Source organism: Monopterus albus, unplaced genomic scaffold (genome assembly GCF_001952655.1).
Source record: "Monopterus albus unplaced genomic scaffold, M_albus_1.0 scaffold49.1, whole genome shotgun sequence".
NCBI classification, from domain to species: Eukaryota; Metazoa; Chordata; class Actinopteri; order Synbranchiformes; family Synbranchidae; genus Monopterus; species Monopterus albus.
The window spans coordinates 2,143,926-2,156,164 of record NW_018127929.1 but is presented as its reverse complement, the minus strand read 5'-3'; the positions used below and the strand labels follow the sequence as shown (position 1 = coordinate 2,156,164).

General features: G+C 40.6%; 2 protein-coding genes and 1 long non-coding RNA gene across 3 annotated transcripts in view; 1 reads left to right on the top strand and 2 right to left on the bottom strand.

Annotated features, from left to right (window-relative positions):
- Positions 1-5,777, bottom strand: part of fbxw5 (F-box and WD repeat domain containing 5) — a 9,907-nt gene extending 4,130 nt beyond the window's left edge. The window contains exons 1-8 of the mRNA XM_020600947.1: positions 5,658-5,777; positions 4,329-4,524; positions 4,045-4,202; positions 3,435-3,618; positions 3,037-3,185; positions 846-1,175; positions 564-747; positions 303-438 (exon numbers count right to left, since the gene is read on the bottom strand). Coding sequence (XP_020456603.1) covers positions 303-438; positions 564-747; positions 846-1,175; positions 3,037-3,185; positions 3,435-3,618; positions 4,045-4,202; positions 4,329-4,515 — 1,328 coding nt within the window. The 5' untranslated portion in view covers positions 4,516-4,524; positions 5,658-5,777. The remainder of the gene's footprint in view (positions 1-302; positions 439-563; positions 748-845; positions 1,176-3,036; positions 3,186-3,434; positions 3,619-4,044; positions 4,203-4,328; positions 4,525-5,657) is intronic.
- Positions 5,778-6,724: 947 nt separating this feature from the next.
- Positions 6,725-7,475, top strand: LOC109960597 (uncharacterized). The gene is made up of 3 exons (XR_002275029.1): positions 6,725-6,828; positions 7,132-7,218; positions 7,301-7,475. It is a non-coding gene; the product is annotated as an uncharacterized LOC109960597 (long non-coding RNA).
- Positions 7,476-8,549: 1,074 nt separating this feature from the next.
- Positions 8,550-12,239, bottom strand: part of prdm12a (PR domain containing 12a) — a 4,126-nt gene continuing 436 nt past the window's right edge. The window contains exons 2-6 of the mRNA XM_020600846.1: positions 12,223-12,235; positions 10,565-10,755; positions 10,240-10,395; positions 9,713-9,827; positions 8,550-9,564 (exon numbers count right to left, since the gene is read on the bottom strand). Coding sequence (XP_020456502.1) covers positions 9,131-9,564; positions 9,713-9,827; positions 10,240-10,395; positions 10,565-10,755; positions 12,223-12,235 — 909 coding nt within the window. The 3' untranslated portion in view covers positions 8,550-9,130. The remainder of the gene's footprint in view (positions 9,565-9,712; positions 9,828-10,239; positions 10,396-10,564; positions 10,756-12,222; positions 12,236-12,239) is intronic.

The following is a 12,239-nucleotide window of genomic DNA, read 5'->3' as shown; positions in this document are numbered from 1 at the left end:
AGGGCGGTCCTACACTACATGCCCAAAAGTATATGGAGGGGAGAAAATGAAAGTGACCAAGGGGTCACTTATGTTTACCACCAGCACTAGCCATGTTTGATAAAGACAAAAAAAAAAAAGATTGTAACTGTTTGTGCGTTACTAGCTTAACCACATTGTGTTTGTCTATATTTATGACTTAGATGGAAATCAGATCACATTTTATGACCAATTAATGCAGAAGATCTTCACACTTTGTCTTGTCACTGAATATGTGGGCACATAGTGTATTTAAGACATTAAAGCAATATTATATTACTTACCTGTGGTCTGGAGAAAGGCCCATACCAATGATGTGTCCATGTATATCAATGACATGGTCCAGGGAATCAAAAAACTCATCCGAACTCCGCTCTTCTTCAGACGTTGTCATCTGGTCGGGCTTGATCCGCTTAATGCCTGAAAAGGAAGAGCAGCTACCATATGAGAACAAATGTCTGACAGCAATGTGTTTCATTAGTTTGTTGCATTATGCATACATGGTATCCGCACGGTTTGTTGCTGCAGATTGGAAACAATCATACCTATCTGGTGTGGGGAGTATGTAAGGCTGCCAGTGGTGAAGAGTAAATAAGTCTTATCCTCTCCTTCCCCGCATTCAGACGCCTCGATGAGGCTGTCATCCGGTGCTTTCGTATGTGCTCTACCCATCATCTCAGCCACGTGAGTCTCAATCTCCAACTCCCTGGATCCTGCCTTTTTACGACTCTACCAGTGAGGTACATAATACAAAAACAAGCCAGAATGAAGAGCAGTACTTTTAAAAAAAAATGGGTCAAAAAGCCTGAATGTTACACCTAGCTCACCTTTATAACGTGATCCAGACCAGACATGGTGGGCTGGTGGAGGCGAGCAGTGGAGAAGCCATGACACCTTGCTTCCCTGTAACACTCCTCTTCCTCCTCCTCTTCTTCCTCACTGCCGGAAGTTCCCAGGTCAAAGAGGAGGGGCTGGTGCTGCTGCTGCTGCTGCCCTTTCTGCCTTTGAGCCTGAGACTGGGCTTCATAGTCCAGCAGCAAGTCTGGGTTGTCATGACGACGGCAGTGGGCGACCATCACTGTGCGGATAGTGCTGGCGTTGATGTTCTGGATCTTGAAAAGGCGCTTGACCACATTGACGTTCTCTGATTCAACATCCTGTTGGACAAAAGGAAAATATGAAAGGGAATAAAGATGTGGTGGAAGATGTGGAATATTTTTCATTTTACATTTTCTTTGATCAAGCAATGCAGACCTGGAAATACATGGTCTTACATGCTATATACAGTGGGTACGGAAAGTATTCAGACCCCCTTAAATTTTTCACTCTTTGTTATATTGCAGCCATATGCTAAAATCATTTAAGTTCATTTTTTTCCTCATTAATGTACACACAGCACCCCATATTGACAGAAAAACACAGAATTTTTGACATTTTTGCAGATTTATTAAAAAAGAAAAACTGAAATATCACATGGTCATAAGTATTCAGACCCTTTGCTCAGTATTTAGTAGAAGCACCCTTTTGAGCTAATACAGCCATGAGTCTTTTTGGGAATGATGCAACAAGTTCACACCTGCATTTGGGGATCCTCTGCCATTCCTCCTTGCAGATCCTCTCCAGTGCTGTCAGGTTGGATGGTAAACGTTGGTGGACAGCCATTTTCAGGTCTCTCCAGAGATGCTCAATTGGGTTTAAGTCAGGGCTCTGGCGGGACCATTCAAGAACAGTCACAGAGTTGTTGTGAAGCCACTCCTTCGTTATTTTAGCTGCGTGCTTAGGGTCATTGTCTTGTTGGAAGGTGAACCTTCGGCCCAGTCTGAGGTCCTGAGCACTCTGGAGAAGGTTTTCATCCAGGATATCCCTGTACGTGGCCGCATTCATCCTTCCCTCGATTGCAACCAGTCGTCCTGTCCCTGCAGCTGAAAAACACCCCCATAGCATGATGCTGCCACCACCATGCTTCACTGTTGGGACTGTATTGGACAGGTGATGAGCAGTGCCTGGTTTTCTCCACACATACCGCTTAGAATTAAGGCCAAAAAGTTCTATCTTGGTCTCATCAGACCAGAGAATCTTATTTCTCACCATCTTGGAGTCCTTCAGGTGTTTTTTAGCAAACTCCATGCAGACTTTCATGGGTCTTGCACTGAGGAGAGGCTTCCGTCGGGCCACTCTGCCATACAAACGTCTTCCATTTACGGATTATGGAGGCCACTGTGCTCTTGGGGAATCTTAAGTGCAGCAGAAATTTTTTTGTAACCTTTGCCAGATCTGTGCCTTGCCACAATTCTGTCTCTGAGTTCTTCAGGCAGTTCCTTTGACCTCATGATTCTCATTTGCTCTGACATGCACTGTGAGCTGTAGGGTCTTAGACAGGTGTGTGGCTTTCCTAATCACGTCCAGTCAGTATAATCAAACACAGCTGGACTCAAATGAAGGTGTAGAACCATCTCAGGGATGATCAGAAGAAATGGACAGCACCTAAGTTAAATATATGAGTGTCACAGCGAAGGGTCTGAATACTTATGACCATGTGATATTTCAGTTTTTCTTTTTTAATAAATCTGCAAAAATGTCAAAAATTCTGTGTTTTTCTGTCAATATGGGGTGCTGTGTGTACATTAATGAGGAAAAAAATGAACTTAAATGATTTTAGCATATGGCTGCAATATAACAAAGAGCAAAAAATTTAAGGGGGTCTGAATACTTTCCGTACCCACTGTATCATACCCAGGATGTTAAATCTAATTCACTCAATACTCAACAAAAAGCCTGTTTTTTTCAGACTGTGTAAAAAAAATTATTCCAGCTTGAAACATAGTGCTGTCAATGCTCAGTGCAACTATAGAGCAAAGAAACCAGTGGGGGGCAGCTGCTCAGAGGTTCTTCAAAAACAAAACAAAAAAAATCCACATCACAGTACAAACCAAAAATATTATTCCTGTAGCTGCTAAATCTTCACTTGGTGAGGAAAACCTCTGACTAACAAGCTTTAGCTGTTTTACTGGGTTTCACCTGGAAGGCTTTATTAAGCCAGAGCACAGAGCAGGACGTCATATTGCCTATCCAGTGTAGGTTCCCGGAGATCAGGTGGGTCTCATTCAGCCAGCAGCCAAACACATCGTACGGCTTGTTCCTCACACGTGACAACAGTGTGTAATTTTCTGTCAGGTTACACAGAATGAGGAGAGTAGCAGCAGGTACATGTACACAAAATTGCTATGAAAAAAACAGCGCTGTATCCTTCCTTATCACATGTAACGATAACTTTTGTTTGTGGGAGGAAAAGTTCTAGTGTGTAAACTATGTAGAAATCACTACTTACTACTCCTACAACTACTTACTTTTAAATACTAATCTTTAAGAGACCTCAACAAAAAGATGATGACACATGACCATTGTGTAGTTCCTACCTAGACTGATAACAGCGATTTCCCCAGAGGAGGAGTGGTGTGGGCCCAGGTAAACACCAGACACGAGCAGCAGGCTGTCTTCAGCATTGAACTGGGAGAACTGGGTGTAGCCCCAGTTGTATTGCCGCATGCTGGTGCTGTGCACCAGTGAGATATTACCATCTGGCCGTTCTGTGTCCCACAGCTGCACACAAGGAGGAGGAAGACATGTTTGGAAATAAATCAGGGGATGATAAGGAGAAAGACAGCTGCTGATGGATCTGCTGAGATTTGATTACAAGACAAATATTTTTATTAAATGTCATCCCACCTCTTCCTTTTCCTATACTTCTTTCCTATATCTCTAAGTCCTACTATCAGTATCAAGAAAAGCTATAATTTTAAATAAATAAATATACATAAAGAAGGCACAAACTTGCATCCATTGGCTTTCTGCCCTGCGTAAGATAGTAGATAAGTTGACTAGAGAAAAAAAATAGTTATGGCAGATTTCAACAGCTGTTTTGCTGTTAATGTTTTGTTAAGTAAGTCAGTCAAATGGTGAATACAATCAGTTTTTTGTGCTGGTAGGAAATAAGAAAATAAGATCCAGTAATGCTTTGATCCTTACCTTAACAGTGCAGTCTTTGGAGCAGGAGGAGAACCGATGACCCCTGTGAGAAAATGCCAAGTGGAGGACTTGGTCACTGTGCTCTCTCAGTGTCTGAACCTCCACACAGGGGATACAGTCAAACAGACGCTTGAACTCCCTGTACCATGACACAGCCGCTGCACAAAGATAAATATAAAGTTATTTAAATTTGCAACTGGCCTAAAGATCCACATACATGTGATAAATAACTGCAGAAACTGACTCTGAATTCCCATGTGAAAGGTATGATTGTAATGACTTACCAGGGTGCCGGGGTACAGCGCGCGGGATACGATAGTAGCTGTAGAACAGCTCCTTCCACAGGAACTCATCTCTGGAAACAGCCAGCCACTGTCTGCAGGTCAGACCAGCTCTCAGCACAGCATCATAGGGCAGATGCAGGAAAATTTCCAAAACCAGGCTGTCTGGCAGAACTTGGCCACACTCCATACTAACATCCTGGGCAGCACACGCATACAGTACATGAGCATGATGTTATATGAAAGCAAATAAAAATCCTAAACATACTGTTTCCCCTTAAGTAGCCCAAGGTGCTGTTTTACATCTTGCTTTATTCAATCAACAGTACACAACCCACCTAAACATTTTTAAACAGTTTCCAATACTGGACTCTCTAATTAACATGTTTTTGTGAAAGACATCAGAAATGATTGTGGCATTTTGTTTGAAAAATAAGTGAAACTATTAATCAATTATCACAATAATTGCAGATTCATTCTCTTTTGATCAAACTAAGTATTTAATCGACTAATCACTGCTGCTCTACATGCCACATATGGAATGGTGCATACCATGATGATTTGTTATCGTTTAATATAAAAGACAATAAAATCAAAGGTGCACAGTTCTACGGGTCACTCTGGGCTCCTGGGCTATCAGAGCATCACATTAAAAATACTATCATTATGTTAGTAGGCATTTCGGTGCATCCAAGTACTCAGACAATAAACAGACAATAAACCCAAAGGCTGCAACTCATATTTTTCTCATAGTTATCACAAAAATTACGATTCTGCTAAGTGGCTGCTGGAGCAGTGAAGTGTTGGCTTGGTGTTCCCTCAATTACAACATAGCTAAAACACTCGCATATTATTAGGAACTACACTCTATAAAAAAGTAATAAGCACCCTTATATAACTCAAGAGTATTTTTACGCAGCTCTTCTTTGCTGAACAAAGTCTTGTAAAATGACCTAACATGGAAATTCTGGTCGCTGAGCGTAACATTTACAACGTAATATTTGTGTATAAACGGAAAGCAAAGTGTCTAGCCTCCCTAGCGTTACTGAATTACAAAGCCTGAACAAGCTAAAGGTCTGATAATAACCGGGCGTTATATGTGCTTGCAGGTCAAAATGACCTAAAATCTTAGTTTGCAGAGATGTCTATCAAGCTAACGTTAAGCAAGCTAACTTATTAACTTGCCTGTTAGCTGACATTTGCTGTCAACTTTTAGCTACGCCTACCCACATTTAATTTTTTCCACAAGTAGTTGCGTTTATATATGAATGCTTTCGCAGCATGAGTTAATCATGGCCCAGTACAAAGTTACTGACATAAACTGTGACCCACCTGCTGGATCAAAATGGTTTGAGGAGAAAATCAAACAGCTAGCTAGCGCTAAATGCTAGCTTCGAAAAATTACAACAATCCTCTAGCAGCGGCGAAACAACAAGACTCTACTAAGAGATGACAGAATCATTCTCGCTACAGCAAGGCTAACTCAATCGATTCAGTATTTATTTATTATGAATGAATCTTGTGGAACCAAGATTCGCAAGCTCTTTGTCTGTTTTTAAAAAAGCATCACAAGGATCAGGTTTTCTGGTTCTAGTTGTCTTTTTTGCGTTTCTTTTTTGAAAAGGTCGGATTATAGCCCAAATACTAAAGAACCAACAGAAGAATAATTCCGATTTTAGTTAAGTAACCATAACACACGAGTAGCCTAGGATAAGTCATGAATTCAAAATTTCACTTTAGTACAAGTACAAAAGTATTAGCATAAAAATATGCTTAAAGTACCAAAAGGAAAAGTAGATCTACTTATTATGCAAACTGTCCTATATCAGGGTAATTGATATTCCTTGATTTTAAGTTGTGATGCATTAATGTGTACATCAGTCAATGTTGCAGATGAATAAGGTGGGGCTAATTTTCACTACTTTATATACTGCTGGGTAATTTTATTCATTATTTTAATCTACAAAGTAGCCTAAAGTAACTAAATTATTTTGTATTAATTCAGGACAGTAGAATAATCTTCCTCTTTGAAATGTATAGAAAAGAAATAAAAAGTACCTCAGATTTCTACTTAAGCACGTGTATTTGTACAACAAAAAACATGCTTTGAATAATATACTAACTAATATACTAATATATTACTTAAGTATTTTGGTTATTATTATTATTTTTTGTATGAAAAGTACCCTGTCATATATTTATACACAGTTTTCTTATGTTTGGTCAGTGGAAATATCTCATTTTAATCACTCGTTTTTATACTAATGAAATAATACTATTCATTATATATCCGGTGGCTCTCAGTTCAATGACACCACAGTGGGCATCAGACAGTGACGTATTGGAGCCTGACTTCAAAACGTTGTGTCCTTGGCTTGTAGTGTCAGTGGCACATACAAAATACTACTGACTTCAGTACATGGGACTAGCAGAACTGGACAACATCACTAACTCATAAACAATAACATTTACAGTGGAGTTATGCTGTGACTAATATTCTCTGGTAAGTATTAAAATTTTTTTATACATACAAATTTGAAAAAGGTTTTAAACATTTTGCATATAGCATGTGTTATAAACAAGGAAAATAATTTTCTTTTCACAAATGTCTTGAAGTAAAAACTTAAATCATGAAAATGCTTCATTGGATAGTGTATAAAACAAAATTGTGATAAACCTGATAGGGGTGGCATCAGGTTACCTGCCACAGCCTTTATCTCAGCAGAAAAGACTTGGCAGCATATGGCTGAAACAACACTCAGAAAAAAAGAAGAATTCCTTTGTGTTTCACTCTGTTTTTTTTCAGCTCTGTCCAATGTGGCTAGGTGGATAGTTTCCTGCTGTGGCTCCTCACAGGACAGGAGAGTAACAGGATGACTAGACCAGTATAAAGGTGCTAAACACTGTATTAAATAACACCATTTTGAAAAAGTGACTGCTGTTTGCTCAACTCTCTTGTTTTCTCCACTGTGCAGGACAAAATATTTGGACAACGTCCACCAATGAAACACCATTCACTCAAAATCCTCCCCATTTCCACCCAGCAGAATGAACAGAAGGGATCCACACATCCCCTCCTTGGTCATTTACCCATGAAGCTTGGGTACAAGCTCCAGGTTGATCTGTGTTGCTCTGCAGTTGTTATAATGACGACATGTCTGAAAACTCCCTGCTGGGAAGTTGGATAATGTCTGACATCCGACAAGTGCAGCAGTGAATTACTTCAATAATTTTCATGATGAAAATGCAGCCTGGTCAGCAGAGCACATTCATCTATTAAACTGAATAAAAGTCTTTCAAGATCACATGATTATCTGTCATCAAAGTTTCTTCATGCTGTCCCTTTGGGAGCTTAATTTTTCTTGTAAGACTCTTTTCCTAAATATATGGCACCATCATGTGGTAGTCAAAACAACTGCAGGAGCAAATCGATTGAGTAAATCAAGACAGAAATAATTAGAGATAAATGACTTCTTATATACAAAGGCAGGGTGCTAATTAATACATGCATGCCCTGGGCAAGTTGTCAGTCTATCACAGACAATGGCTAATGATGAGACAATGGACCCATGCATGGACATAGACATGTAAAAAGCACCCCTAACTCTCTCACATAAGAACATAAGCCACAGATTCAAAGAGACTTCTGCAGTATGTGGCATTTCGTCTTTTTTTATTTTAGTTTTGCATCTCTTTGTGGTTGTTTTGTGGGGGCTTTGCCCATCAGGCCCTTTCAGTAATCTGGTCAAGCACAGAGCTAACACTCATGAACAGAAAAATGGATTCACACCTGCAACATTTAAGACTTTTCAATGCACTTAATGCAACATTCCAGAGCACCTTCTGGGTTTGGACTGTGAGTGGACACCAGAGCAGCCAAGGGCAAAATCTTCACAAGGCCCAGTGATGCTATATAATATGAAATCAGCTTTGACACTATTTCAAACATTCTTCAGGTCTTTTTTCTTTTGCTAAAACTACAGTTAAGTAAATATGTAACCATAACACCATGCAGTCTCACAATCAGAGAGGCTGTCCTCAACCTCGGGTCTGGATTTTACTCTCTCTACAGTTTATAATGCTTGCTCTTGTTTAACAAAGGCAGACCTCTGCTGATGAAATTCACCATACTGGATAGTGACGTATAATGTGTCAGATAATGTTTCAAACCATGTCATATCATATCATATCATTTATTTAGAACAGAAGAAAGCACAAATGTATTTACATTCACATGTACAGTAGAATACAATACAATTTTACAATTACAGAACTCTCCAAAGTATACAGTCTGTACAAGGTTAAAGTGACAATTTCAGTTTACAGTGTGGAGCGATGCAGCTGAAACTATGAACACTGGTGGTTTGTACTGAGTGTACTCTGACTGAACGACCTTTTTACCTGAGCTGGTGAAGATGTGATGCACAATAAACATGAATCAAAATTTAGAAATTATCTGTCTAGTCTCACATTTCTAGTGGTAGCCTATATGACACTTGTTCAGTTCTTAGGATTATGCAGAGAAGAACTGATAACAAATTGTCAAGCCTTGCAAATAATAGTTTTTCATTATATTTTAGCTTCCAAAATAAAAAAATTAAAACATTCTTCTGCTGGAACTTTGACCACATGATAGCCAAAGAAACAACGAATACAAATAATGCAGCAAATTGAAATGTCTTTGTGAGATGCCTTACTATCACAACAACTCATTTGTTTCCTCATGCCGGAGCTCCTTTCTCCACTACAGCTCTAATCTAAAGTGCAACGTTGTTCTACCTGACTGTCTCTCCGTGTTTCTGTCATCATAGCACCATGGCAGGGATGTGGTGCACCAGGGGCATCTGTTGCTGGTGAGGCATGTTCGTAATCTGTGGGGGAGGAGGGGACACTTGGGAGGCCACGTCGGCTCCCGGGGCCACCGGCTTGTGTCGTGCGCTTTTCTGGTGCGCCCTCAGGCCCGCCAGCTGGGAGTAGGCGCTCTGACACACGTGGCACTTATAGGGCCGCTCGCCGGTGTGCAGGCGGACGTGGTTGCGGAGCGTGGACGACTGGCTGAAGCGGCGGTTGCAGAAGCGACAGACGAAGGGCTTGTCCAGAGTATGTATGCGCATGTGGGAGCGCAGGTTGCTGCGGGAGTTGAAGCCACGGTGGCAAATGACGCAGCGCATGCGGCCCGCGGTAGTGATGGAAGAAGGGGGGGAGCACGAGGAAAGGCCGTCACATGAATGGGAGTCATCTAGGAGAAGAAAAGGGAGGGACATGAGTTGAAGTTTTCTCAGTTTAGGTTTGTCTCAGATGGGGGATGCTCCCCAGAGGCATACAGAAAAACTTCCGACATATTAAAAAAATTAACCAAGAGCCCTTGTATCCCTAAAATGACTCACCATTCCTGGTTTTCTTCTGGTGATCTTCATCTGTTCCAGGAACTCCAGGGATTCCCAAGAATGTGTTGTGGGTGTTTCCATACCAGACAAGAAGCTCCTGGTCTGGTGGGATGGTCTAAATAAGGGACAAAAAGAGCAAAGATCAGTTAATCAGTATGATTTCATCTAGTTGCTGCTTTAGTGCTCGTATTCAGCTTCACTATAGATACCACAGATTCCATTCTCATTTTGACCAGCAGGCGGGGCTGTTCTGAAGGACATTTAATTTTGGTTGGCCAATAACATCCCAAAGTCAGGCTGCGCAATTCCACAATAGGCTTATTATTTTTGTAAGCTGCTGCTAGAAACATGCTTATTGTATTGAAAATGAGAGAGACCCAAAATGAACCAATGTTGTTTTCACTGAAAGTGCTTAAAAACTCAAATGAAAGCAGGGTTTTCATCATATTCATTTAGCTTCAAGTTATTCTGCACCTAAAAGGTGCGTTCCCTGCCTTCTGGTAAGAAATGATAGCTTAAGTTTTCACCTCCACAGCCTTATAGAATATGCTGCTGCTGATCTGCACCACCTCCAGGTTTTGCTCTTGTTCGTTCCGGGCACACTTTATGTAGGTCATCCAGCTGCGTTGGTCCTCCTGACTGGCATCGATGAAATAACGCACCGTGCCGTCTTCATTGAACACCTGAGCGCACACAGCAAGGACAACAATAATAAAACACAAGAAGCAAGCTAGAAAGGTTTCATGCATCAGGATGATAGAGGCCCCATATATAAGTATGTGGTGTATTAAAGGCCATGGGCTGAATAAATGATTTCTAGACTGCATCAGAAACTTTTGCGTCTCAGCTCACCTCCCACATAAGATTGTTATTCTTAAGCAGGTCCACGTTTTCAGGGGACAAAATCCTCCCTGTGAAAGGGCCCATCTCGGTTCCGGCTTTGATCCAGGTCTTTGTGAAAATGCCCAAACCTTCTCCAGGGATCGAGCTTTGGGCGATGACCACCTCACTGGGCAGCACCAGGCTGGACAACTTCTGCACCTCTGCAAACAGAGAAACGTCATCTTGCTAAGTGAAAACTCTAATTCTAACAAGGTCTGCACAATGTGATCCGTTTAGTGACTGTGTCTTCAAACTGATTTTGAAATAGACGTTAAAAAAACTGAAACTCCACATAAACTCAGATAAAGCAGAGAATCTAGATGTTTGTGGTCAAAGTATTGCAGAGCAGTGTGAGTGGATGTCAAACCGGGAAAGCTGAAAACGTCCTGTAAGCAGACATTGACTGGATTGTATTTTAGTCACGAAATATTAAGCTGCACGTTATCTTCCGTTTAATTCGATTATCTGGTTGAATTGAAAGTTTTGTTGTCCAGAGAAACCCCCTTGGAAAGCATTTTCATTCGCACCAGAAAGGAGAAAGAAAGGGAAAAAATGGCGCGCCTCTTTAATGTCAAAATCAATTTTTTTTTTTTAAAAAGTGGGGTGGAAAAAAAAAAAAAAAAAAAAAGCCCAGCCAAACGGGGGTTAAATGATCCTCTACTGCCCAGTGTCCAGTGATTTGTCATGCTTCAGATGTGATATTCATTAAAGTTTACTGGAAAAGAAACGGCTAATTCGAAATTCATTATCCTTTTAAGAACTTTGTAGCAATAAATTTGCGCTGAATGAAAAAGGACTTGTTTAAAAGACTCAGGAATTTCTGCAACAAAAAATGAAAAGGCGATTAGATGGTTGACATGCAATGAATAGCATTAGATTTAGCCTTCACGGTGCATTATGCGAGGAACAGCAAATCTTTTTAGGAGAGAGAAAGAGAAAAGCTCCGGAGCCCCATAGCTGCCAAGAGAGGAAAAGAGACTGTCCGGAGATTGATGAATGCGGGATAAAAACCCAGGACATCTCAAAGAAAGGAGACCTTTCTCTCTCTCTTAAGTGGAAACTTTCCCAGGTCAAGCACAAAGTTAACCAAATGAATTTAATGCCCCGCGCCTTTCAATCAGCGGCAGTTACACGCCTAACAAGCCTCTAAACGCGAGGTCTCGGAGCTCTGAAAGGGTTAACGCGTTAAATGGCTCGAAATAAAAGCAGTAAAAATGAGGGAAATGCAGAAAACAGCAACAAGTGAGTCAGGGAAACGTTGGGAAAGAAATATTTGAGAAGTTTTTTGGGGGGAGAATGCGGACTGGGCTACATGTGATTGGTTCAAAATGCCCCCAATTTAGCTGTCACGTCGGAAAAAATGAAACACTTCCTCCGAATTTGTGTGATAATAATAATTTGTAGGAAATTATATACAGTCTAATATAAGCAGAGTCTTTATTTGAAGATATATTAGCCTAATGATTTTATTGTCATATATTTTGGACACATAAGGCATAAAAAGCACTTACAAAGCACCAAATGTTTGGTAAAACCCCGAAATAAACATTTCAAACATGCGCTGTAATAGGATGAAACAGCCAAAAATGAAAGAAAGTAGTTGTAAAAGTAACAGCAGTTCAACCTACCTCCTGCGAAGGACTGA